This window comes from Chaetomium globosum, genomic scaffold (assembly GCF_000143365.1).
Source record: "Chaetomium globosum CBS 148.51 scaffold_7 genomic scaffold, whole genome shotgun sequence".
NCBI lineage: Eukaryota > Fungi > Ascomycota > Sordariomycetes > Sordariales > Chaetomiaceae > Chaetomium > Chaetomium globosum.
In genome coordinates, this window is record NT_165982.1 from 1,606,711 (window position 1) to 1,632,220 (window position 25,510).

The 25,510-nt window shown below is 55.3% G+C and overlaps 9 protein-coding genes across 9 annotated transcripts; 6 read left to right on the plus strand and 3 right to left on the minus strand.

The window, feature by feature from the left end:
• Positions 1–139: 139 nt before the first annotated feature.
• On the plus strand, positions 140–1,246 carry CHGG_10095 (uncharacterized protein; the record flags this gene model as incomplete). The annotated part of the gene is made up of 4 exons (XM_001228021.1): positions 140–351; positions 403–729; positions 880–996; positions 1,060–1,246. 4 exons carry the CDS (start codon positions 140–142, stop codon positions 1,244–1,246), a joined length of 843 nt encoding a protein of 280 aa, XP_001228022.1.
• Positions 1,247–2,180: 934 nt separating this feature from the next.
• CHGG_10096 (uncharacterized protein) lies at positions 2,181–3,287 on the plus strand (the record flags this gene model as incomplete). The annotated part of the gene is made up of 2 exons (XM_001228022.1): positions 2,181–2,308; positions 2,369–3,287. The coding sequence occupies 2 exons, from the start codon at positions 2,181–2,183 to the stop codon at positions 3,285–3,287; spliced, it is 1,047 nt and encodes a 348-aa protein (XP_001228023.1).
• Positions 3,288–5,654: 2,367 nt separating this feature from the next.
• CHGG_10097 (uncharacterized protein) lies at positions 5,655–8,192 on the minus strand (the record flags this gene model as incomplete). Its single annotated transcript, XM_001228023.1, has 7 exons — positions 5,655–6,435; positions 6,494–6,837; positions 7,036–7,238; positions 7,298–7,578; positions 7,633–7,700; positions 7,786–8,019; positions 8,085–8,192. The coding sequence occupies 7 exons, from the start codon at positions 8,190–8,192 to the stop codon at positions 5,655–5,657; spliced, it is 2,019 nt and encodes a 672-aa protein (XP_001228024.1).
• Positions 8,193–10,932: 2,740 nt separating this feature from the next.
• Positions 10,933–11,830, minus strand: CHGG_10098 (uncharacterized protein; the record flags this gene model as incomplete). Its single annotated transcript, XM_001228024.1, has 3 exons — positions 10,933–11,020; positions 11,286–11,580; positions 11,698–11,830. 3 exons carry the CDS (start codon positions 11,828–11,830, stop codon positions 10,933–10,935), a joined length of 516 nt encoding a protein of 171 aa, XP_001228025.1.
• A 445-nt stretch (positions 11,831–12,275) lies between these two features.
• On the plus strand, positions 12,276–13,360 carry CHGG_10099 (uncharacterized protein; the record flags this gene model as incomplete). Its single annotated transcript, XM_001228025.1, has 3 exons — positions 12,276–12,317; positions 12,458–12,755; positions 13,077–13,360. The coding sequence occupies 3 exons, from the start codon at positions 12,276–12,278 to the stop codon at positions 13,358–13,360; spliced, it is 624 nt and encodes a 207-aa protein (XP_001228026.1).
• A 162-nt stretch (positions 13,361–13,522) lies between these two features.
• On the plus strand, positions 13,523–14,795 carry CHGG_10100 (uncharacterized protein; the record flags this gene model as incomplete). The annotated part of the gene is made up of 2 exons (XM_001228026.1): positions 13,523–13,810; positions 13,869–14,795. 2 exons carry the CDS (start codon positions 13,523–13,525, stop codon positions 14,793–14,795), a joined length of 1,215 nt encoding a protein of 404 aa, XP_001228027.1.
• A 353-nt stretch (positions 14,796–15,148) lies between these two features.
• On the plus strand, positions 15,149–16,098 carry CHGG_10101 (uncharacterized protein; the record flags this gene model as incomplete). Its single annotated transcript, XM_001228027.1, has 3 exons — positions 15,149–15,297; positions 15,697–15,775; positions 16,075–16,098. The coding sequence occupies 3 exons, from the start codon at positions 15,149–15,151 to the stop codon at positions 16,096–16,098; spliced, it is 252 nt and encodes an 83-aa protein (XP_001228028.1).
• A 1,286-nt stretch (positions 16,099–17,384) lies between these two features.
• On the plus strand, positions 17,385–19,321 carry CHGG_10102 (uncharacterized protein; the record flags this gene model as incomplete). The annotated part of the gene is made up of 3 exons (XM_001228028.1): positions 17,385–17,676; positions 17,744–18,344; positions 18,412–19,321. 3 exons carry the CDS (start codon positions 17,385–17,387, stop codon positions 19,319–19,321), a joined length of 1,803 nt encoding a protein of 600 aa, XP_001228029.1.
• Positions 19,322–20,376: 1,055 nt separating this feature from the next.
• On the minus strand, positions 20,377–23,785 carry CHGG_10103 (uncharacterized protein; the record flags this gene model as incomplete). The annotated part of the gene is made up of 5 exons (XM_001228029.1): positions 20,377–21,171; positions 21,914–22,174; positions 22,677–22,895; positions 22,997–23,341; positions 23,510–23,785. The coding sequence occupies 5 exons, from the start codon at positions 23,783–23,785 to the stop codon at positions 20,377–20,379; spliced, it is 1,896 nt and encodes a 631-aa protein (XP_001228030.1).
• Between the last annotated feature and the right edge of the window lie 1,725 nt (positions 23,786–25,510).

Here is a 25,510-nt window from a genome sequence, read left to right on the forward strand (position 1 = left end):
GGCCTCGATCCCTGCAAAGTAGGTGTCATAGTGAAAAAGGCTATTTCAATGGCCCCTACGTTAATATTTGGTTAGGTAGGTACCTATTACTTGGCCTCCACACCCACGGCCATCGTTTGTCAAAGCATTTCGGTCAACAATGGAAGAGTGCTCTCGGGCTATCCCAGGCGCCCGGCGGCTAGATCCTCGGCATTTTGACGGTCTTGGGTCAAGTGAGAAACGCCAGGATATTGTGGACCGCGTCAAGTACTTGGTGCGTGGTGAAAGGCTTGAGGAGCCCCCGCATATCCTGAGGGCGCGACTCACGCTGGCGCAAGCTGGCAAGGACTGGGGGGATGCCAGCGAAGAAGAGTAAGTAACACCCAGCAACAAGAACAGCAGTAACCAAGCTAACGGACGTAGAATATGCGATGCCTTAAGTCAGCAGTCAAAGCCCCTCTTCGAAAGCGGTTTCTGGGAAATGGGAAGCGCCGAATACGATACATTGACGGGTAGGATTTACCAGACTCAACTCGATTACTATGGCCTCGATCATGGATCGGCCAGCGGTATATTCCTCAACCTATTGCGCGACGACCCCGGTTCCTCGTTTCTTTGCCAGCGGCTAAAACAAACCGGCACCACCATCAAAAAGATCATCCATTTCACGCGGCAACCCGTCGAGGATAAACATCGGAGGCTCGCCTTCAAAGTCAAAGAGAAGAGGGGCTACTTCTTCGACGACGTGGCGTATTTTCTCAGCAAAGCCCAACGAAAGGGGAAAATTGAACACACTACTTGTGAGCTGCCGTTGGAAATAACTGGAAATCATAAGTGCATCTCCGCTATTTTAGGTATTGACGAGCAATCATTTCTAATTGACACGACGCTAAACAACAGCTTCCTCCAGGCCATTCAGGAAGCAGATCTCAAGCCTGCCGTTATCATGAAGGAATTCATGTTCTGGAAAGACGGAGCTGATCAGGACGCCGAGGCGTTGGAGAGGTCAGATTGGTTGTAAGTTGCCCCCTCGTGTACTATGTCAAGAGGATCTACTGACTGTTTTTTTTTCGGCAATAGGAGTTACAACACTACACACTGGCTGACCGAGCACTATGATGTTGACGTCTGCTCTGGGTGTCCAGGCAGCGGGTTTGTCACTTGCAGGCCGACGATCTACATCAGAAAGGGCACATCTCTGGTGTATGCTTTTAAGACAGGGTTAAGAAGGGCGTCAACATTGTTGTCACGGAGTGGCACTAATTAACTTGGTATGACCTCAACTCCCTCTCCTTTACCTCTTGCCCTCAGCTTTCCAAGGGGTCCATATCCTAACATTTCTACGGCAAGCTGGAACTCGGCACGATGCAGCTGGGGAATATACGGAAAATGAGTTAATAGCCTGGTGGCCAATCCATTTCTGGAGTGCCGAATCAATCACAACGTAGGTGGCCAGCTGGTGCTGCGGGATTGACCGGCCCTTATAAGGGGCTCGGTTTGGCGGCGGAGACGGGGAGGTTGAGTCCTTAGCGCTGCATTATTATTTTATCTGCGTTGCTTCCCTAGTTGGGCACTCTGCGCGAGGAGATATGGGGTGTTTTAGGGCCGTTGTCGTAGATACCTAAGGTACGAAGCTGAGTTTGTCACACTGGGCAGGAAAACTGGTGGAGGGCCGAAAGTTACAAGGAGGAAATACACATCGTTTAGCATGTATTTATGGATTGATCGGTTGTCTACTTCGTAGTCGCTGTCTCTGTGACTCGGCCTGGGGTACTTCGTAGGTATGGAGACGAGATAATGAAGAGGAGCATCACGGTGGCTTCGTGGATGCTATTTATCTCATGATAGAACGGGCAATACCAATCCATTTTTACAACAAAGAGCATCAAGCACACCTCATCTGACTCGAGCGTCGTCTTGCTGTATATGCTAATCAGACAGACATTCAGCTCAGTCTCGATCGCTTGTTGTGCTTGGGAAAAAGACAAGGCGAATGACAGGGGTTTTCTTTTGCCCCACCATGGTGGGGGCGGGTCTCGGGGCACGCGTCGACGCGTAAAGAGCTTTGGATCGCGTTTCCCTATCAACCCGATGATCATCAACGCCTTAGCGACTCACATCGAGAATCACTAACGCCCAACAGATATCTGTCAGAATTGTTGAGCGACCATTCCATTCCAACCCACAAGATACCCTCCATAATGACCGTCACACAAAGCGATCCCGCACCTGCGGCTCCCGCCCCCACCGCCGAACCCCGACACGAAGAATACCAATACCTCGACTTGGTCCGCGAGATCCTCGACGAGGGCGAACTCCGCAGCGACAGGTAGCTCTATTTATCCATCACCTCCCATAGCCAACCTACTAATGCCAATATTACCTCCAGAACCGGCACCGGCACCTACTCAATCTTCGCGCCACGCCCCCTCAAATTCTCCCTCAACCGCGATGGCGTGCCCATCCTCCCGCTCCTCACCACCAAGCGTGTCTTCACAAAGGCTGTCATAGCCGAACTCCTTTGGTTTATCTCAGGCGACACTTCCTCGCATACACTCTCTTCCCAGGGTGTCAAGATCTGGGACGGCAACGGGTCGCGCGAGTTCCTCGACAAGCTCGGGCTCACGTCGCGGGCGGAGGGGGACCTGGGCCCCGTGTACGGGTTCCAGTGGCGGCACTTCGGGGCGCAGTACGTAGACAGCGCTACAGATTACACAGGCAAGGGCGTGGACCAACTGGCGCGTATCGTGCACACGCTGCGCACCAACCCCTTCGACCGCCGCCTCGTGCTCAGCGCCTGGAACCCTGCCGACATGCCCAGCATGGTTCTCCCGCCCTGCCACATGTTTGCGCAATTCTACGTCTCTTACCCGGGCGGCGCACGGCGGTCACACACCACCACCACCACCACCACGAACCCCGAACAAACCCCCACCCCGCCCCCCGCAAAAAGCAAAGGCCACCTCAACTGCCAGCTCTACCAACGCTCCTGCGACATGGGCCTCGGCGTACCCTTCAACATCGCCAGCTACGCACTCCTCACACACATGCTGGCACACGTATGTGACCTAGTTCCAGGGTCGCTGACCCACGTTATGGGCGACGCACACGTGTACCTGAACCACGTCGAGGCGCTGCAGACGCAGCTGGAGCGGGAGCCGCGCCCGTTCCCAGAGCTGGAGATCTCGGAGGAGAGGCAAGGGCGGGGGCCAGCGGAAGAAAGGAGCATTGATGGGTGGAAGGCGGAGGACTTTCTGATTAAGGGGTATAACCCGCATAAGATTATTCCGATGGAGATGAGTGTGTAGGTGGTAGCGAGTCGGGGTATGGAAGCATGTTTGGGGTACGGTGTTCTGCCCTTTCCCTACAACATCGCGGTTCCCTTCTCGAGGTGGGCAGCCTCTGGTACCAAGCAAACGTGACTTCTAGGGGCCGAGTACCGCTTTCAGCCCTACTGGAACATCTTCGGCCAGGGTATTAAAGACTACATCGTACTTATTTCGTATCAGAATGTAGATGCAGTCAATCTCTTCCACCTTCCTGGGGCAAAGGAGCCCAAGTCAGGGGCCCGTATGCTGGCATTGGTGAGCCCGACGACTACCGGGCGGAATCGCCTAGGTTCGGGCCCCTGGAGTGTGATCTCAAGAGTGGCCGACTGCGACACCTCCTAGATTCTGTAACTCAGATTAAACTAGCAGGTGTCCACTCGACGTCACAAGGTCAAAATCTACTCGTTGCTCAGTGAACTGTGACATGGGCTTCTCGTGCCCGCTCCTTCCCTTAAGTTGACCGCCAACCACTCCTACTTTCAAAAACTGTTACTGTACAGCTAGAGGAAGGAACGGCTTCACAAACGATCCCGTTCAAGTTTGTGCGCACTCTCGAGGCGGGATACTCTAAGACGTTGGTGAACTTGCGTCTAGACATGCCGCGGTGGGTTTCTGTGTCAAACCACGATGTCAAAATCGTTCTTCTCGCCAAGTTCGACGGCATAAACAAAAAAAAAAAAAGAAAAAGAAAAAACGGCTAGCAGCAAGCTCAACATCAATCACACGAAGCAGGGAGTATACCACCGTGTGTACGGACGAATCACAGTCGCACCGGCGCGGAGATCTCGGACTAGCCGCCCGAGCGCCACGGGGCCGACGAAAAGCGTTACGGCGGCGGGGACGAGCGCGACGGGGGGGCCCACTGGCGGGCGCGTCGCGCTGGATGTATTGGCGAAGAGGTGTACTTGGGGTGCGTTGGGGTCATACCCACCGAGGATCCGCCTGCGCTGACCATAATGTAGTTGCAAGGGAGCACGGGGCGGACTGGCGGGACTTGGGGGCAATTTGGCGCATCAACGTGCAGAACCAACAGACCCGAGGGAGGGAGGGCTCGTTGCCGCCATACCCACCTTCAATCCCAGGCAACACATCTTCCCACTCGCAGCTGTGGCTGCCTCGCGGCCGCACGCAACTCCCCGTCGCGGTCTTGTCCATGCAAAGCAAAGCTTTACCGCCAGTATGGGCATAGTTTTGGTAGGGGTCGTGCAGTTTGGCGATGTGGGTGGTGAGGGGGGAGGGGAGGTTGCGGACTGCAACGAAGATGTAGTTGGTTACGGGCCTCCCAGGACACGCCCGGGAGGCGGGGGCGGATACGGAGACGGGGGTGGGCCAAGTTTGGCAGGTCGAGGGCGACGCGGAGTTGATGCGATATAGTCATGCTTCAAACGTCGCGATCATGAACTGTACAACCTTCGAATGGCACCAAACCGTCAACACCAATATTTCAGCGGCCCAGGCTGCCAAGATTGACGGGATTGCTCGGGTAGAGCCCCCACCGTGAGCTGTGAACCGGGCAGGTGGTAGAGAGAATTGCCAGGGCTGGGTGATTAGGATGATGAGACGGCTTGTGGAAAAAGATGGTGGAGGGTATACCGGTTGACATGTTACAGCAGCGTATGGACCCTATTTAGATGGGGCTGTAGAAGAGAAAAGAAGGGATCTGCCAGTCTTGCAAAAAGTCAAGCATCTTTCTCGTCCCCTTTCACGTGTGATTTTTCTTTCTCCTTTCTGTTTTCTGTTTTGTCTTGTCCCTTTGTTTTGTAGCTACATAACCTCCAGTAACCCTTCACCTGGGGTCCTGCTTGGCGAGGCACCTCGTTTAGCAATGTTTTTGCGAAGACATTGAGCGCTGTAAAGGCAAGATAGGGTTCGAGTTATATAGGAGAGATTATCTGAACCCCGTGCATCACAATCACATACTCCCAAACGACCGCCTCATTATATCCTACGAGGGACATTTGAACAAGCAAGGCACTTCTTGGAGAGAGACAGAACATAAACCATCGATCTTTACTGACCCCTGGTCTATTCCTGATTAGCTATCTAAGGTAAGGCGGGTTCTATCCATCAAACCCCATATCCGTTTAGAAGCCCGTGTCTCTATTCCAGTGTTGAAGCAAAACTCACTGCGCCGCGTACGTACCCTTCTCCAACCACACCAAGTTCAAAAACACTCGCTGTACCAAACGAACTTCTCGGCGTTGCAGAAACAACCAGGACGAAAACGATCATCGCAAATACCCCCAAATATAACCTACCTGTGCCATCAAATCATCGAATCCAAACCCATTTATCCTTCACGCATCCTCAAGCAGCCTCAAGCAGCCTCAAACAATATCCGTGGCCTCAAGCAGCAGGCTTGAGGTGCACGGGGACATCCTTGACCTCTGTAAAGTGTCTCGGCAGGCGGTTCTCGCCGTCGGCATACGGGAAGCCGGCCTCCTCACGGGCCATGTCGTTCACCCACTTCTCGCTGCCCTTGAGGCCGCCCTTGCCGTGCTTCTCAACACCGACTTCGTGCCACTTGGCCGCCAGGTAGAACCAGCCAAGGGCGTTCCCGACAGTGCCGACCTCGTCCGAGACGCCCGTGGCAGCGGCGTGGCTCATCTTCTTCCAAAGCTCGTCGTCGGTAAACAGATCCATCAGGTGGCCGGCCACGGCCTTCCAGTCGCCGGGGGTGACGAGGTAGCCGTTGACCTTGTCCTTGACCTGCAGCGGAATTCCGCCGGTTGCCGTGACGATGACGGGGCGGCCCGCGTGCAGGGCCTCCGACACCTTGACCTCGAAACCCTCGCGGGTGGAGAGCTGGAGTACCACGTGTGCGTTGGCTAGCATGGTGTTGATGAGTTGATCATTGGGGTCAAGCCGCATGACGCTCACGTCCTTGACCAGATCGGGGTAGTAGGTCTCGAGCTGGCTCATGGTCTGATCATAAATCAGGCTGGCGTCGGGATCGTCGACCGAACCGTTGCCGCAGACAACAAGTTGGGGCACATCGACCACGCCGGCCTTCTCGCATCGCCGGCGGAACTCGGCGTACGAGTCGATCACGGTGGGAATGCCCTTTGCGGGGTCAAAGCGGGCAACCTGGATGATGTACTTGCGAGCGGGCCAGTTGAGCTCCGTCCTGAAGTTAACAGTTAGCACAGAATCGACCAAGGACGAGGGTATAGGGCTTGGCTTACATGCGCTGAGAATGGCAGGCGATATTGTAAGTGTGGCCGTAGTAACCGGAATCCCATTTGTTCAAATGCTTGTTCAGACCATCAAGCCAATCAGTGGTGGCGGGGAGGTAGACAACCTTCTCGCGGGGGACGTTGTGCGGAACAAAGATAGGGATGGGGTGGCTGATGAACATGTCACACCCTTGGATGTTGCTCCAGAGGAAGTCCCAGATGTCGGCCTGGGGGGAACCGGTCTTGGCGACAAGGTCGCTCCGAATCTGGATGTGGGATCGGTAGAGGACCGGTCGGTCCGGAGTGGCTTTCTTGATCAGCGGGATGAGACCCGGCATTTGGGGGTCATCAATCTGTGTTCGTCAGCATGCATGGTCATGGAAAGGTGTGCTACCCCTCTCACCCCACGCTCCAGTGGCCCAGCTCTGGTCACTTGACCATGAATGCAGTCTCACAGCGTGGGTTATGTATGCGGAGGGGTGGGAAGCCGGTCTCGGTGAGCAAGTATTGCGGCGGCGTGCAGGTGACACAACCGACAGAAATTTACTCACAATAACAACATCAGCGCCACCATCCTCGGGTGAGCACAGAGGGCCGCCCTCGGAGAACCAGTACCGGGTGGCATTCTCCGTAATCCAGTCGATGATGGCCTGCTTCTCCTCGGCTGAGATGCGCTGGTCCGGGTGACTAACACCTTGAAGAATGTTGTGGACGTTCTTGGTAATCCGGAACACTCCAGGCCGTGGCTTTGGTACTGCAAAGTGTTACCGGGTTTCCTCTCGCTGCCGGGTGACAGTAGTTCATTGTACTCACCATACCAAGTCAAATCAACGCCCATGAGACGCGCAAACCGGACCAATGCATGCCGCATGAGGGCAACGCCGCCGCCCTGAGGGGTCGAGCTGAAGAACGCAACCTTGGTCTTGTTGCCCCTGAGTTTCTTGGCGTAGGTCAACATGGTTTCCCAGGTGGCATTGCCGCAGGTATCCTTGTGGTTTTGGACCGTGGTTAGGTGGGCGCGGAAACCAGCGTCGGTCTGGACAACACCTCGCCAACCGACTTGGAGGAGTGGGACGAGGGAAGGCCCAAAGTTCCTGTCGTTCTGTCAGACTTTGCGTGCGCCTTGGTAGCGGCCCGTCGAAGCTTACATGATACATTTCCGCGCCATGGAATCGGCCTGCTCATCAACGCGCTTGACATCCCAGAATGACTTCTCCTTGTGTTCGTCATCAGGGCGCATTACGATGGGCACAATGTCTAGCTCGAGCCAGAGGCGGGAGCACAAAGAGGGGCTCATGTACTTGAGCGTGGTTCGGCAGGCCGGCGCCGATGAACTTGGAGAAGTTCTCATGTTCGTACTTCTCAACCTCCGAGATGACGTAGTCGGCAATAAGATCGGCACCCATCTTCATAGCGTCATCAAGGACAATGTGCTTAACCGAAAAGTCCACGAGGTAGACGGTGTCGTGAATGGCGAGTGCTACAACTGCAGTGTGGTCATCGGAAAAGACGGCTGCAACACCCAGGTAGAGCGTCTTCACACAAGGTTAATCAGCCATCGTGAGCTACAAGAAGACGCTACTGGACTGGGTCAACATACCGTGAGAGCAGGGCCATAATGACCCTCGGTTTCGACCAAGGTGCTCATCTGGCGCTTGCGGTGCACCGAAGTGCCCGTCGAAAACTTGCGACCCTTCTCTAACGCCATGATTGAGTAAACGATGGGTCTAAGGGTTTTGAATCGGCGACGATGTTGGCCGGTTGGCGTAGCGGTTCCGCTTGATAATGGTGATGGTTCGCCGCTTGCAAGGGATCGGATGTGATCACGATCGATAATTCGAGGAGTTGGAATGTGTTTGTTGGTAACGGAGGAAGATGTGTCTAGTTCTGTTGGTGGTATGGAAGTTGATGAGGAAGGTGAGAAGTGGCGTGGGTCGGAAGAAATAAGAGAGTCAGTGGGACGGTGTGGTGTCACAGAATGCAATGCTTGAGATGGAGATGGGGAAGCTCTGGAAGGTTGCGTTTTGGGCGGTTGCTGGGATTCGTGGGGTTGGGATGGAATGGCTGCATCCAAACAGCCCGAGGTCTGCTTCTGGTGGCGTTGGTCTGCAGTGGCGATAGCACTTGTGGGACCTCCAGTTGAATTGTTAGGAGCTGCCGGGGAGCTGCGTGCCTCGAAGCGGTGACGCAGGTCGCCTTGCTGCAGCTGCAGCTTGTGTGGGCCTGAATGCGGGCTTGGGTTGTGTGAGTGCATCTCTTCGAAGTTCTCTGGGGCGTGTGGAAGGTGTGGTGGGGCAGAGTGCCATGATTCTCTGGACCCCTCCTCACCATCCGAATCGTTGGGAACTCTGCTTGTTGATCTGTCGGTCATGATCTCACACAATTTCCGATTTTCCTGTGCTACTACATTAAGGACTTGTCAATTGTTCGATCCGGCACACCTGTGAGCACTGCACGGACACGACAAGAGGGATTGGATTTGTCCTTCTTGCCCCTTGCTGGTGGCACCTGAGGCACCCAGAGGTGGGACGCATCTTTACCCCCCGCTGTGATTGCCCGCTTGGGGTCAGACAACGGCGAGACCGGACAGGGGACGCAGCATGAGACCTGGCCAGCGAGCCAGCCCAATGCTGCAAGCCTTCTGCGAGTCCGCGGGGTTATTGGACGGGGCCTGCCTCGCCCACGGGCATATTGCCGTTGTTGCCCTTGCTGCCCCATCCGTATTTGCATGGGAATGCGGGCGGTAAAGTCGGTGAATGCCCCGATGCTGAGCCATCAAGCCATATCACACCAGCTGCAGTCGGGACTCGTTCCCGTAGGCAGGCTTTGAGTGGTTATGATGTGAGAAGGGGCAGGTGACAAAGGGCTGTTGACCCAAGACCGAAAGGGAAGAGGGGCATGAGACATGAATATCTTCAAACGGCGACTTACACTGGGAGGCTGGCTTTTCTCCCTCTTGATCAGCCCGTGTCTCTGAGTCCCCGGATCGATTGGGCTGGGGCCGTCTTCCGCTTCTTGGCACGTATTCTCGTTGTAAGTCGCTCAGATTCTGGGGCAACGTTAGGTAATACAATTGGGATGGTTTAACTATTGGCGTCATTAACTGTTGTTGAGCTGGAAAGGAGAGACAGCGGGCTTTGTTTAAAACCCATTTGGCCACAGTTCGGCGTTTGACTCGAGTCGCCCTCCCAAGTTGCCACCGTTGAGAGCCTTTATGGTGATGTCAATGTTCTTGCGGATCGACAGCCCTGTCAAAGGTTTTGGCGGGGTCGACGCAAGGATCAGGACGTTGGATGTGGGAATTCGGGAGGTTGTATTTATGGGGGAGTGGTCCACTCTGATGCTGGGGTTCAGGGACGACACCTCAGACGAGTGTCGAGTCGGGTGACGATATTGTCCCAGAAGGTACCTTATGTTGTAAAAGGGTGGCAATGCCCCCGACAAAGGATTTCCGGTCCTTTGAGTTTACCGGTCATACCACTTTTTCGCCGTACGGACGGATGGCCACACCATTTGCTGTGTGCGCACCCAATCATGGCCACCCACCTCCGCCAAGTCCGGTCTGTTCCGTTGCGTTGCTCGCGGTTCAAGAGCGTTGGACGATAATAAAACCGCCAGAACTTCCATTTGGGCACCACAGTTCTTAGGTACGTACCTAAATGTCGTGTAAGACAGTGGGTGGGTTTCAATTTTTTAGTGTAGTTCTCGGTCGCTTTCAGTAAGGTGACACTTCAGGCTCTGGTTGGCAGGACGAACATGCGTCCCAAAATGGCAAACTTCCCAGCCGGGGTATTCCATCGAACTCAGAGGTCAAGAGCCAAATGAAGCTCACATCCACCCCTGGAGGTGTCGTCGTCCCATGGTGATTTTGGGTGGAGAATCCCCATGCAACCCATGTGGGAGACACTGGGTCGAGAACCGGATAGCGCGGGCCCGGCGCTGCGTGATAGGCCCGAATTAAAGAGCTCAAAATACCAGATCAAAATTACCAGATATCTATCCCCATGTCGTCAAAATATCGGAAACCCCAAATCGGGCAAGACGTGGGAAGACCTAGGCCCTTAACAGGCGAGAACTACCTCGGTACCTAACCAGCGGTAGCCGTGACCACTCCAGCATCCTTCGCGCAGAGCTGGAGTGCTGGACCGTCGCAGTTGGACAAAACGCGGGGCATCGAATTTTAGTCTTGGCATGCGTGAAGCCTGGGCCTGGACCCCCGCTGTCATGCCATGGGCTGCGGGGCGACGACTTGTTGAAGCCGGCGTGTTTAGGTACCTTAGTTATCCTGTGGCCTCTTGGTTGTATCTGTTTTATTTTCCGGGGCTAGAATAAAACAAAATAAAGCAGTTCAAGTCGAGATCAATTCGTTTCAAGTACCTAGAGAGCTCACGCTAGCGCAGTATGTACACAAATGGCAGTCTGTCCCTCGTTCCTGCTGCTATAACCATCTAAGCCTTCTCGTACCGGCTGGCAACGGTCTTCCAGTTGATAACGTTCCAGATGGCGTCAAAGTACTCGGCCTTGCGGGTTCTCGTACTGCAGGTAGTAGGCGTGTTCTCAGGCGTCGATACTCATCAGCGGCACAAAAGGGCTCGACACGGGGTCCTGGTTGGCGCGCGTCACGAGCCCCAGGGAGACCGCCCAACGTGCCCCTAGCCAACCCAAGCCCCAGCCGGCCGCCTCGGTAGCCGAGCAAGCGATGTGTTTCTTTTGCGAGCTAAAAGTTCTGGATGACGCCGAAACCGGATTTCGATTGCTTTCTATAGTGCCGTATTATCAGTATTCTACCGAGGAGATGAACCCCAAGGGAGAGGGTGGGACAACGTATACCCTGAGAGCTCCGTCCGGCTCGCCGCCTCCATCTCTGCTGGCGGGCGCCAGGTTCTCCCAGAACAGGCTGTGGTTGATGTGACCGCCGCCGTGGAAGTTGAGGAGGGGGGCGACCGTCGCCGCCTTGGTAAAATCGCCCTTGCTCTCGGCCTCGCCGATGGTCTGCAGGGCGCTGTTGAGGCCATTGACATAGGTCTGGTGGTGCTTGGCGTGGTGCAGCTCCATGATCTTTCCCGAGATATGGGGCTCGAGGGCGCCGTAGTCGTCTGCAGATGCGTCGATCAGCTTTATCCACCATCTCAGCTTGCCAGCTTGATGCCCGGGCTCTAATGCCATTAGGGCGGCATTTCGAAATTGGCTCCTCTGTTTCAACCGCTACTTACACGCAAGATCGGGGAGTGTCGCTTTCCCGCGCACGAAGCTCGTGCTGGCCATGGCGCCGGCGGCCTTGGGAGCTCCGGAAGCTCGAAGAGCACCCCGCAGGGCGGGGACGGTACGAAGTAGAGTCGAAGACATTATGGGCTGGCGGTTGGTTGGTAACTTGGATGCAAAAACGTCAATTGAGTGCCGCTAAAGCTAAAACTCGTTGTGTCGGGGGTTTTACCTTGAAATTTTGGGGGAGCTGTTAAGAGACCAAATTATTAAACAGCCCAAGTTCGGCGTTCCGTCGAAGCTCGGGGGAAGCTTCGGCAACTTGAATTTCGTCATGGCCCCACATTAACCAAGCACCAAGGAACCCGCAAGGAACCCACTGTGGCTCTCTAGTTTTGCACTTGTGGCACATTTGTCGAGCATGTGGCTGGGTTTTCGTTGACAGGAGCCACACCCGCGTGCCCCTCCAGATCGCGTTGCCGCTGCTGTGGTCTCTTAAGGTGTCGATATTCGATTGATATAAGAAGCAAACGCTACTTCCAGTCTTTTTTGATCTCGAATCAACGCCCCTGGTTCCATCATACGCAAAATGTCCTATTACGACATCGATGCAATACTTACGGATGCGGAGGTAAAACAACAAAACGCACACACATCCTCATATACTTCGTTAAAACACCGACTAACAGCGTTCCCTCGACATAGAAAATCCCATGCACATTCCAAGTCGATATTCCCGATCTAGGCTATCTCGATAATACCCCCACGCAGCCACTCAAGGCCGGCACCAAAGTGAACCTACCGCTATGGCTGGCTGAAATGCTCGCCATCGCTAACACGGGGGACGTCGAGGGCAAGTCGTTTGTGTCTTTTGACCTCCCGCCTGCGATGGGGAACGATGTCGTCCAAGCGCTCAAGGCGGATCCCCGCGCCGTACCACTGCGCGACCACAGCGCGCACTTTTACGGACTCGCGATACACATGATGGAGCTGTCGGAGGAGCAAGAATTGGCCGCCGCCCTCCGCAAGACTTTTATTACCCGGGCGTCCGAGGTTGCCTTACACGCCCGTAAGGTTGGAGGAGTGGGACACAAAGGCAAAGGCGAAGAGGGGAGCAATCTCGGCGTGGGCGGCGCGGGCGAGGAGTTCCTTCGGGGGCTGGACGAGTGGGAGAGGAAGCTGTTTCGCAAGGCACATGACGGCGCAAAATCCGGGAAAGAGTGGATGGAGGGCGTCAAAAAACACTGAGCTTTATCGACGCGATTGCGCAAGCCGATCGCACTCTCAATGTTTAAGGCTCGGGCGACGGGAAGCGCTGCCAGCCGCCCTCCTAATTTGCGCGCTCCCGCGGCTCGTACAGACGTACCACATAGCTTGAGACTTACCACAGAAGGTCCCGAGCAAGACGCGACCGGACGATGGATCTCCATCGACTTGATTCACATCGACTTGACCCGAGCGAGGAGATTGGGTCAGCTGGGGTCTCGTCCCTCGAATCGTGGGCTAGGCTCCGCTAGTCCGATTCCGGAGCACTGCGCGCCGCACATGACGAAAAACGACGAGCTTCGCCCTTTACAACCCGCAGACACTGAGGTCGGAGAGCTGCTGTTGAGTTTGCACATCGAATTGAGTCATCCCACACCCACGATGTTCTCCCGCAGCGACCCCACCTAGGGTTGCATGCTCAACGCGGGATGGCCCCCTCTGCATGACCCCGTTTCCCAACAAATTACCAGCTGAATTGGCCAACCAAGATCTCATTACGCATCTTTGTCTGTTTCATCCAACAAGGCGAGCTCCTATCAGAGTCCGGGTTTTTGTCACCAGATACCAACGATGAGAGTTGCGTTCCGACCGGCCCTCCGCCGGGTCACAGGCACGCAGTTGACTCGCGCGGCCTGTATCGGCAACTTCCCGGCCCGCATGTCAACTGCTGCCGCGGCCCAAACTGTCTCGTCACCGGCAAATCCCGCTTCCGACGAACTACTCGACTCGGAACGTCGCCAAAGATCCAGGCAAATACTGCAGAATGCAGTCGCCGCGACGGCACCGAGACATGACTGGACCAGAGAGGAGATCTCGGCCATCTTTTACCAGCCTCTGATGGAGTTGGCTTATCAAGCTGTGCGCATACTCACCTTCAACCAAAGCGCTTACCATAGGTAACTAATACCTCACCCAGGCCACCGTCCACCGTCGATTCCACAATCCCTCGGAAGTACAACTTTGCACCTTGATGAACATCAAAACCGGCGGATGTACCGAGGACTGTTCGTACTGCGCCCAGTCCACCCGGTACCAAAAAGGCACCGGCCTCGAGGCTAAACGTGTGGAGACCGTTGAGTCGGTCCTCGAAGCCGCGCGCATCGCCAAGGAGAATGGCAGCACGCGCTTCTGCATGGGCGCCGCGTGGCGCGACATGCGCGGCCGCAAGAACAGCCTCCGCAACATCAAAGACATGGTGGCGGGCGTGCGGGCCATGGGCATGGAGTCATGCGTCACGCTCGGCATGATCGACGCGGAGCAGGCCAAGGAGCTCAAGGAGGCGGGCCTGACGGCGTACAACCACAATGTCGACACCAGCCGCGAGTTCTACCCCAGTGTCATCTCAACCCGCTCCTACGATGAGCGACTCAAGACTCTAGGCCATGTCCGCGACGCCGGCATCAACGTCTGCTCCGGCGGCATTTTGGGGCTGGGCGAGACATCCGAAGATCGCGTCGGCTTGCTACACACCGTCTCCACGCTCCCCAGCCACCCTGAGAGTTTCCCCGTCAACGCGCTCGTGCCCATCAAGGGGACTCCGTTGGGCGACCGGCCGCCGATTGAATTCACGAGCATGCTGCGCACCATCGCGGCGGCCCGCATCATCATGCCCGCCACCATCATCCGCATCGCCGCAGGGAGGAAGACCATGGCCGAGGACCAACAGGCGATGTGTTTCATGGCCGGCGCCAACGCCATCTTTACGGGCGAGAAGATGCTTACGACCGAGTGCAATGGTTGGGATGAAGATGCCGCTATGTTTGGGCGCTGGGGGCTTCAACCGATGAAGAGCTTCCGGAAGTTGGGACTGCGGGCGGGGGATGTTGCTGCTGGGCAAGTGTGAGGGTCGCCAGCCTGGGTGTGTTGTAGAGTTGCAAACAAAAATACGTTGGGCGCCGCGTCGTGGTTTCGATTGCATTCCCTTGCTTCCCGGTCTGTGATGTCTCCGCTCCCTCGTAGCTGCCGGTGAGCGCACCGGGGCCTTGGACGGATTGCCGCTGCCGTCCCCGTTTCCATCCATCCGCTTGGCTGTGAGGCAAGGGCGGACGGACCCTCATTACCAGCGACCTCTTTCACTGTCATATTCAGGCTACTTGACGGCCTTGTTCTGTCAACACTTCTCTCTTAACAAGTTCTCAGTTACCTACTATTTCTAGAAACTACATTAGCATGGGCGAGACCACACCCCCTACAACCATGTCATCGGAGGCAGAAGCACAAACGAGGCAGCAGCCAACGATTCCCGTAGACACCGGCAGTCTCCGCGCGGTCCTGGTTTTCGGGGCCGACCATTACGTTGGCGAAGTTATGGTCATTGCCGCCCTCTGCCGCGAGATTGAAATGAGGTATGGGGAGCGAACGTTGTATCTGCAGCCGCTCTGTCATTCGTTTGACATTAAACCTGGGAGTGAGTTCGGCCCTCTCCAGAACCGACGATTATTATGCTTTTGTGGGTGGTGTAGTCGGGACTAACAGGGCTTGGAGGTTTATCCGACTGTCTCAACTTATTGGGATGCACGTCGAGGACAGGGGACATTGAATGCTGGCTTAGCCCTCTCAACGTGCTTTGTGAGAGCCCAGCACACGTTATACGGATATGCAACGTGGAGACACCGGATCTTGATGAGCTGGACGCGACGCGGACCGGATAGGTGAGTCCGTTTCCAGGTTTCCGGTGCTGCTGCAGGTGACCTGACTTTTTCTTTTTTCTTTTTTTTTTCTCTCTTTTTTAAGACCGGGCATAGCGGCATGGCGTACGTCGTCAATGAGGTCCAGGAACCCATGGACTTCATCAAACGGCATGCTCCCGAGCCCGGAGATGATGTTAGTTGGTTGTTTATCGAGTCAGTAAATGGCGTCATGACTCCTTGCTTCTCAGGCCTACCTCAGGCTGAAGTATACCGGCCGCTGGGGTTTCCAGTTGTGCTCGTCGGATCAAGAGAGTTTGACGGCGTTTCGGTCACCATTTCGGCCTTTGAGTCCCTCAGCCTGAGAGGCTACAATGTGGTAGCAGTGATGGTCACAGGGGGGCACGGGAAGAACTCCCGTTATGTGGATCAATATTTTGAGCGCTACGTAGTACCACCCGTCAATTCCGGTATTGATATTACCAGAGGCACCAGCGCACCGTGTGGGTGTCTCACTAGACGAGGAGTTGGAAGAATACCACAGGATTATATAACGACTCTAGTATCCTCGCTCCGCTTATTCCCGCCTTCGCCGACGCCTATCGATGACTACCGTCCCCGACATCATCGGTCAGGCCAACTTTACGCAGAGTGCAAGACACTCCGACTATAAGCACTCAATGGCACAAGCGTATGTATAGTGGATATCTTCACTCTACTTATAGGCAACGTAATTGGGATTTGTCATGCAGAAGCGTGTGTTCACTCGGCTGGGACAGCATGCCAGACCATCCCCTGACTGAGATACGTCACTAAACGGGATGACGTTTTACGAAACCCAACACCATTGATCCCGGGGTGGAAACGCTCGACGCTTCGGGGTAATCATCCACTTCCAAATGGCATTGACTGTCCAAAAGTTAATCTTGGTGGGGCCTGTCAGCCTGTTCAGGTTGTGGTTGACAGTGATTGGGATGATAGGCTGCACGGGCGCGACTTGGAGGTTTGAAGAACAAAAAAGGAAGTAAAAGCCCCTGAACTCGCCATCGGCCACAGCGGCAATTATTTGTGGGGTCCCGATGCTCGGCATTCCAGAACCCCTCGTCCGGTTTTCTAGCACTCAGGGCCGCAGGGTTCAAGGCAGCTGAAAACCTGAAAATTCTCAGGGTCCATGAACGCCTGGAAATAAAGCCAAACGCTCGAGCGATAAAGGGAAGTCTTCGTGCCTACGGTTTCGCATTGTGAGATGCCCTCGAGAGAGGCATAATCCAATCTGTAGATAGTCGACGATCACGGTCGGTTTCGCGACGGAAACTCGGAAACAAACCAGCGAAGAACCTGAAATTCAGTTGTGTTTGCTCCCTGTCGTTCCCTGTCAGGAGTTACATCGCACGCCGCCCCCCGACCTGATCTTGTGGGTCTCAGAAATCCAACCAATGTTTGAGCCAGCGCCAAGACGTGGACGAATCTTCAAATGGATTGCCCAGGAACAGGGGGTCTCTCATCAGGAGACCGACTTTCGAGTTGGCCCTCCTCCAACTTGGCGTTGTCGATTTTTATCTTCCCCAAGTACACTCCGCACCACAGCGGCCCGTTTCCCTCTCTCCTTGTTTCTATGCTTTATTTCTCGCGTACACTCGTTTAGTACCCTTTCCGAATTGACTGTCGCTTTCTCCGAATGCCGCGCGCCGGGACGCAATAGCAGCAGAACAACCCGTCGGTTGACGGCCGTCGTCCATTGCTTCACACGGGGAAACCCACCGAGGACTACCTTAGCGGTCAGCACCTCATTTCCGTTCGCCAAGATGAACCGCCTCGGGCTGGCGGGGGCCAAATACAGACGGCTCTTCACACGGCAGACGCTCTTGATCGCCCTCGCGCTGTGCATCGTCTGGATACTCGGCGTGCAGTTCCGCGGTGACATCACGCAGCAATGGTCGGATCTTGGTTTGCCAGACACGCGGAAACGACCACAGCGCATGCCCACACACAATGTACTACCGCCACTAGCTGAACGCGTGGCCTGCCATGGCCCCCGCGGCCATCTGCTCGGGCAGAGCCCCGACGACGATTTGGTGGAGAGCGAAGTGGATGGCCGTACGCAACGAACCAACTCCCTTGCCATCTCTAACGACCATCCTCACTAACCTGCGATGTTCTACAGCGTACCCGATGCCTTGGGCGGGCAACTACGAGGAAACCGGCCTCAACCTGACCATGATGTCGGTGAGGCAGCGATACGGGCCGTATGGTTTCGGTGACAACCGCAGCGACTACAAAAGGCAAAAGGTGGATTGGGACCAGGTCGATTGGGGCCAGCTGCAGAACGACTGTTTCCAGCGCAACAGGGACCGCTTCCCGATGGCCGCCACCCGGTTCGAGGACACCCGCATCACGAAGCCCCGGTTCAGCTTCCGCGAGTCGACGAAGATCCCCCCCGTCCGCCACTGGCACGAGTTCGAGGCGTCGCGGCGCACGGCAATCGTGGTGCGCGCCTGGCGCGGGTACGAGTACCTGCCCGAGGACATGTACTATCTCCGGTCGCTCGTCGCCGAGACGGCCCTCAAGACGGGCGGCGAGTACCAGGTCATCTTGCTCGTCGACATGAAGGATTACGAAGGTTATGAGAATGACATCTTCTCATCCGACGATGCATACGCTCGAGGTCTCGAGGACGCTGGCGTTCCCCCCGAGTTCCAATCCATCACCCTTTTGTGGTCGGTTCGCCTACTCGAGGACTGGTATCCCATGATTGAAGAACACCGGTAAGCCATCCTCGCCCCTACGATACCCCCCACCCCCCCCACACACCGGCCGCTAACCCCTCTGCAGGACTATGTGGCAGGTGTTCCAGCCGATGCAGCTCCTCGCACTGCACTACCCCGAGTTCGACCACTTCTGGCAGCTCGAGCTGGACATGCGGTTCCTCGGCGACGCGGGCAAGTTCCTCGACCGGCTCGCAGCCACGGCGCGCAACGAACCGCGCAAGCAGGCGCTCGAGCGGTCCACCTTCTGGCACATGATCGCCGAGATCGGCGACTACGGCGAGTTCTTCGCGGCGGTCAACGAGGCCAACCGGGGCGGGTCGCACGCGTGGGGCCCGCTCAAAGTGAACGAGATCCTACCCATCGGGCCCGAGCCTCCCGTGGCGGACCCGCGCGACGAAAACTTCGAGTGGGGCGTTGGCGAGGAGGCCGACGTAATCACCACCTCGTATTGCATGGACGCGCTCATCCCCAACGAGTGGGTGTTCAAGAACTGGATCCACGGCTTCCGCACAGGCCCGCGCACCCCGCGCTTTTACTGCCCGCCGGCTATCCAGCGCGGCTCGCGCAGCCTCTACCTCGCCATCCACCAGGCCCAGATGGAGCAGGGCGTGCGCATCCCCTCGGAAGCTACGCTCCCGTCCTTCGCGCTCTGGCACGGCCTCAAGCTTGCCTTCCCGCAGCACCCCGTCTTCCACCGCGACAAGGACAACCACCAGGACCGGCGCGGCTGGTGGCGCGGCGGGCCCCGCGCCAGCTCCACCGGCCTCGGCCCGGACGACTCGGCCCACCCCAACGGCCGCGGCCTGACCTTCTGGTGGGAGTCGACCTGGGCCAAGAACGTCTTCAACGAGTGGTACGGCCGCAAGCTCGACGGCAACAAGCCCCGCCCCTGGATCATCAAGGAGTGGGACAATGAGCTGTGGCTGCCGAATATGATGCTCCATCCGGTGAAGCATGTGGTGCCCAAGAAATAGTTAATGATGGCATGGCTTGGGATGGCGAGGGAGAGCATGGGATTAATGGTGGGGCGGGATGGGATGCTATGGTGGGGTGGGGCCAATGTATGAAGGGGGTGACGATTTGCATGGTGTATCATCCGGCGTTGTTTGTCATTTGTGTCATGGGGAGAGGGAGTTTTAGAGGGCTGCCGTTGTTGGGTCGGGACATCCATCCGTGTGGTCGCATATTCCTAACTATATCCGGTTAATGCTGGGGTGCTTTCTCTGTTTAATTTGTTCTTGTATATAGATTGCAAGGTCATGGTTCTCTGATCCTCCTGATTCTTTGGCCTCTGGTGTGTTCTCTTGACTCTTGCTTACCGCAGCTGGAAAGCACGCCATGTGGAAACAAGAGATGGGCTTTTTGTTGATCTGCGTCCGACTCCACATCGTAATCTCACAAATCCCGGGACTCGGCTGCAGGAATGCATCGAAAATCGATGCAGCGGCACAACCGGCAATCAAGCCGCAGATGCTGCCAGCTGTTGCCAGGCGTATGTGAACCTTTGATGAGCATCGCAACTCCAAGGAATGACCAACCCATCAGCCAAATTATTATTATTCATACTCCGCTATGCCCTAGGGCGTGCCGGACCCTCAGCTATTTAGTGTACAGGAAAACCGTGCCCTCCCGGGCGGGGTGAAAAACCCATACCAACAATCAAGGAACGATGCGTTCTGGTGTGTCTGCGTATACAAAGAGAGGAGGCCTCCTGACCTCCGAACGGGGGCGCTTCAGGCCGCCGCTTCCAGCTCGAGCCTCCTGGCTAAGCTGTACATCGGCAGCTTCCCCGAGTCCATCAGCCAGTCGAGAACTCTCCTCGCGAGCCGTGCAGTCGTGGGATTGATGCCGTGTAGAACAGAGTAAAAGTCCCGTCGTGTCCGAATTCCAGTTCTCTCCCATCTTCGAATCAACGGTGGGGCCAAACACCACACTACCAGGTGTTCGGCAGTCTCTCGTCCCTCGCCACACTCGCAGGCAGGAGTCAGAACCTCCGGGACTCCCCGTGTAAACAAGAAGTCCCGTAAGCCTATGCTCCCGTCCGGATTTGAATCAGCATTGAGCTCTTCGCCTTGCTGAGACCGTCGTGCCTCCTTAGGGTTCCGTTCCGGAATAGAGTCTCCTGCTGATGGTCAAAGTCGTCCGCCGGTCTGGTGATCGCTCTGCCGTCCCGTTCCTTTAACCACCTCGCCCTCCAAGCCTCTTCTACTACCTTGTTCGTATCTACGGTTCCCCCCGTCCAGCGCGCGATCGTTCTCGCGGCTTTCTCCACCACCGTGGGCTCCCGCAGTCCCACAGTTCGCGGTCGGCCCCTGTTACCGCTCTTCGAGCGTAGTCTCTGCTGTATCCTTTGACAGGCGGTAAGAATAACGCTCCCTGCGGTCTTCTTGCCGCCTTGACCGTCGTCTAGGTCGGTTCGCTGGTGTTTGGTCTCAAAGTCCGCAAGCCGTTTGTTGAGATATAGGTCCAACGGTGGCACCCATGTCTCCGTCTCGAGGTTGCGGATGGGAGTGTGCTTGAAGGCTCCCGCTACAATCCGCAAGCCTTTGTTCTGGGCCTTCCCGAGGGCCTTGGTGATGCTTTTCTTTACCGGCTCGCCTCCCACATCCGTGGGGATGTGGAACGACGATGCGCCATAGGCCAGCGCTGACCGGATGCACTTTGTGTACACTTCTCGCGCTTTGGCTAGCCCCAGTCCCCACGTCGACGCCGCTAGCCTCGACAGGGCATAGCTCTGGGTCCTCAGCTTCCTCTCCACCGCTGTAAGGTGGGCTTTCCAGTTGAGCTTCCGGTCCAGCCAGACTCCCAGGAACCTGGCAGACTCCTTCATCAGCCAAATTAACACCACCTTGATGATTATCATCAAGCACTACTCCCTCCCGGTATTTGTTAGCAATGGCAATCTGCTTTATTTCCAGCTAAATGTCAGTTGTTTCTTATCCAGAAGACCAGCAACTATATCGGTTTTAATCCCGTCAAGTTGAACCTGCCACGTCTCCTGTGTACGTCTCATGCGGCGCTGTCGGTCTTAACTTCAAGCAACACTGCCGTTCGAAGATGCCTCTGTTTTCGTCCCCCCCTCCCTGCCTTCTTCATAATAGGGTAATCTTGATAATCTACGTGGTGTTGAGGCTTGGGTTGTTCCTTGCCTCTTGAACTTGTTCAATGAGGCTCTGGATAAATGTGTCGCGTTCTTTGAGTCTCACGCCTCTGGTGGACTTCGTCACGTCTTCGTTGTTCTTCCTTCTCCTCCCTCATCGCCCAAATCAGATCTCTACCCAAGACGACGACGACGATAAATGCGGTAGCGCAGCACGGCTCGTAACGATTCTCGTCGCGAGAGGAACATAGGCGCTGGAGAAGGGAGGACCGTCTGGTTGCCCCTCCACGAGAGAGCGGCGGGGCGGGCGACCATCACCTGACCGACCTCAATCGCGATCACTATCGCCATTGACACGCAACGGCGTGGTCTGCAGGTCCGAGTTCACCGCACACCCTGTCCGCAGCGATATTACCGATTACCCGCGGCCCTTCATTCCTAGGAAGTCGAACGCCCAGTATGGTACAAACAGAATTGCCGTACCCTGTTTCTGGCCAACCATCCGCTTATCACGCATCGCTCTTCTAATGCGCTGCCACGAGTCAGAGAGGCTGGCGCCGGGTGGCAAACCGAACTGTACGACGCGAACAACGTCAGGAAGATCCATCCCCATGCCCAATGAGACTGTGACAAATACGATTCGACAGTCGGTATGCTCGTTCGCAAAGTCGCTGAAGATGAGATCTTTGTCGGCATCCCTGACGTCAGCATCGTAACGACGTATAACCTTCCGAGAATAGAGTTTTGTGACGAACCTACTTCAGGACCCTGTCCTGTTAGGGTTCAGCTTCGGTTGAAGGTAATCTCTCAAGGGTGCTTAGGTTCGGTGCAGCCAAAGGGTGCACAACAAAGACTTGTCTCAACAGTAGGCTTTCGAGCTTGTAGCGAACTGTAGTTGTGATTGCTAACTGGAGAACTCCCAGAGCTCTCCAGTACGAGTGACTATATACTATCTAGTATCACCACTCTGTTGGTGATAATCGCCCATTATCATTGTGTGACGAACCTACTTCAGGACCCTGTCCTGTTAGGGTTCAGCTTCGGTTGAAGGTAATCTCTCAAGGGTGCTTAGGTTCGGTGCAGCCAAAGGGTGCACAACAAAGACTTGTCTCAACAGTAGGCTTTCGAGCTTGTAGCGAACTGTAGTTGTGATTGCTAACTGGAGAACTCCCAGAGCTCTCCAGAACGGGTGACTATATACTATCTAGGCTTCCTAGGTACCGGCGTACCTTTTGCTGGGAACGTGAGGAACGGTGATCGTTCCTCTCGTTCCAGACTGGATCCTGGGAACGGTAGCCGTTCCCTTCGTTCCTCTGCTGATTGGTCTGAGACCCATTCTTAATGATTGGCTGGGAACGCTTCCCGCGCGTGCCCTCATCGGGGCGTGGTACGCGACCATAACCGTGACACATTGACAACCAGTGATAATCGTCCATTATCACTGACAACTAGTGATAATCCAGTTCTTATTGGTCCTTAAGCGATTGGCTGCCGGCGTCCTGCGCTGTCGGCTGTGGCCGCCCTGGCCACCTCGGGGTCATTCCGTGACAAGTTTGGAGAAGCCACAAGCGCCGCGCAAATGCTTGAGGAGCGTCCAGCGGGCTTTGATCAACTGCGGTTTGCTGTCGACGTATATGATCGTCTTGGGTATAGAGGCGACTGTAGTGGGGGTAGCGGCCTCGAGGAGAAAATGCAAGCGACGGTAGTCCTTCATATAACCGCGCATGAGCGGCTGAATGACGAGCGAGATCTCTGGTCTGTCAACAGAGGTCCGAACAACGGCGAGATTGTCCAAGTCGAAGCCCGCATGCTTGAGGATAAAATCTTGGTTAACACGGTCCAGTGTAGCCGTACAACCAAACCAGCGGAGACGCCGTGGCAACAGAGACCTCAACTGTATAGATATGTGAATTCCTTGCGAAACTCCCGCCACTCTCCAACCAGATGAAGCTCGTCGATGGCGAATGGACCGATGCGCTTATGGAAGTCCGGGTCTCTTAGTACGGCTTGCTCTGGACTCAGAAGAATATGGGTGTAGTTAGGTATCGCCATCAATCCATACCGGCTTCGAGTTCGGCACCTTTTTTGCAATTTCTTTGTATTGGTTCTCTCCCAGCTTTGTTAACGGCACGATCTGAACCGTAATCTTGCTCGTCAAAGCCGAAAACGCGTATAAAACGGCGCTCTTGCCGTAACCGGTCGCCGCGATCAACACGGTATCGGTCCCATCATAAACCAAGCGCTTCACCGCGTCGACCTGACCGATCCGGGGCCGCTGAGCGCCTGTGATGACGCTGAGGGTCTCGACAACATCGTCTAAATAGTCATTTTGATCCATTCTGATGCGCTGGCACCGATGGGGTAACCCATTGTTTGTAAAATGGAGGGAAAGCCAACTGCTGAGTTTGATGTGAATGGCCACAATATCAGTGCCAAATTTCGTAAAATTTGAACGCGTTATGTGGAAGTTAATGGGGGGTCATCGAGCGCGTCAAGACTGTTATGGGGGTCAAAGATTCAGCTTTAAGCTTACGATTTAGCAACGCAGCTGGAATATGGCTATCAAAATAACATCATTTTATTCAGCTCCCACAGAGCTACCTCAGGAGGTACTTCTTATTATCACACGATGTTGTGGTGTAGAAACATTCGCGAGTGACTGAAGTGACTGCATGCCGTTTGTATGGGAGCTGTATGGATGGATGGATGGATGGAATTTATTTCGCCCGGAGGCACTGGGCCTATAGGGCCTTAGCACGCTAACTACATCCGGATCAAATCGGTTTGCCTTTAACTCGTACAAGCCCCCTACTTCTTCCCTCTTTCTCGCTGCACCATTTACCTCTTGCCTTGGTTGTTGTTAGCAGATCAGCTTGGAGGCTACTTTCTCCAAGTGTTCAGCGTCCTATCTTCAGCAGCTAAAGCGGGACCTGCTGGTTAAGGCTCGTGGTTGAGGCTCGTGGTGTTGAGTGTCGGCTTCTTCTACTGTGACTGGTCTAGACTCTCCTCCTCATTCAGCTCCAGCCTTCCTGTTGCCATTGCGTATTTGATCGTCGCCCGGACTGCCTTCATATCTGGTGACCAATGCCTTGTATCTGATGGCGCTTTCCCTCCCAGATAGAACGAGAGGCTTCCTCGTCTTGCCACTGTGCATTGCAGCATGTCTTCCCTCAGAGCTGTCCATTTCACGCATCGGAAAAGAAAGTGTTCCACTGATTCCCTCGCTTGTTATGGGAGCTGTTATGGGGGTCCTGGCACCACCTGCGGTTTGCCCTCAGACCTCTTGGGTGAATAAAAGTGGGCCACATGCCCAAGATAGCTAGCGTAAATAATTTATTGATAAATCAAATTTATCTCCACATGCGCCCCACCAGTACCACAGACACGAACTGCACCACCCAAAAAAGAGGTCTGAAGCTAAGGCAACCTCTCCCCCCTATCCAAGGAGAGTTTCCTATACTGTGTAACTATCTAGTGTCGCCTAGTTATGTCGAAATGCATACTCTTGAGGTTCTGTTGCGGTCCCGGGCCGGGGTCCCGGGCCCACTTCTTACAGACTGCGCACACACCACTGACCCTGCGTGGGTAAGACCCCACGCAGTGCCACCAGTTCTTCCACTTAATTAGTTTGTCAGACCAGTTTTCCACAAGAATACACAGATCTTTTCGTGCCTGTGTCTTTCACAGGTTCGGAAACATCTTCCACCGCTGCGTCGAGCCAAGTGCCAAGAGTGTGCGGGGAAGGATGGATGTTTCAAGCGATTTCCAACGATCGTACAAGGTCAGCTGGTGAAGGTTCCTGTTATGGTTCCTATCAACAAGGTTGCACAAGAGTGCAAGAGTGGGTGGCTGCGCAGGGTATGGGATATACCCTGCGCCAATGTGGGTCTTGTGACGGAAAGCGCACCCAGGGTTGGGGTTGGAGGTGCACTTCCGCATCCGGACTAGCTCCGTTCTGGGCATGCTTTCTCGCGTTGCCAACGCGCTATCTTGTATCTTTCCTCTCTTTCTTCAGCTTTCGATTAACGGAATAGAGTGGTACTGGCAGTGCCTTTGAGCCTCG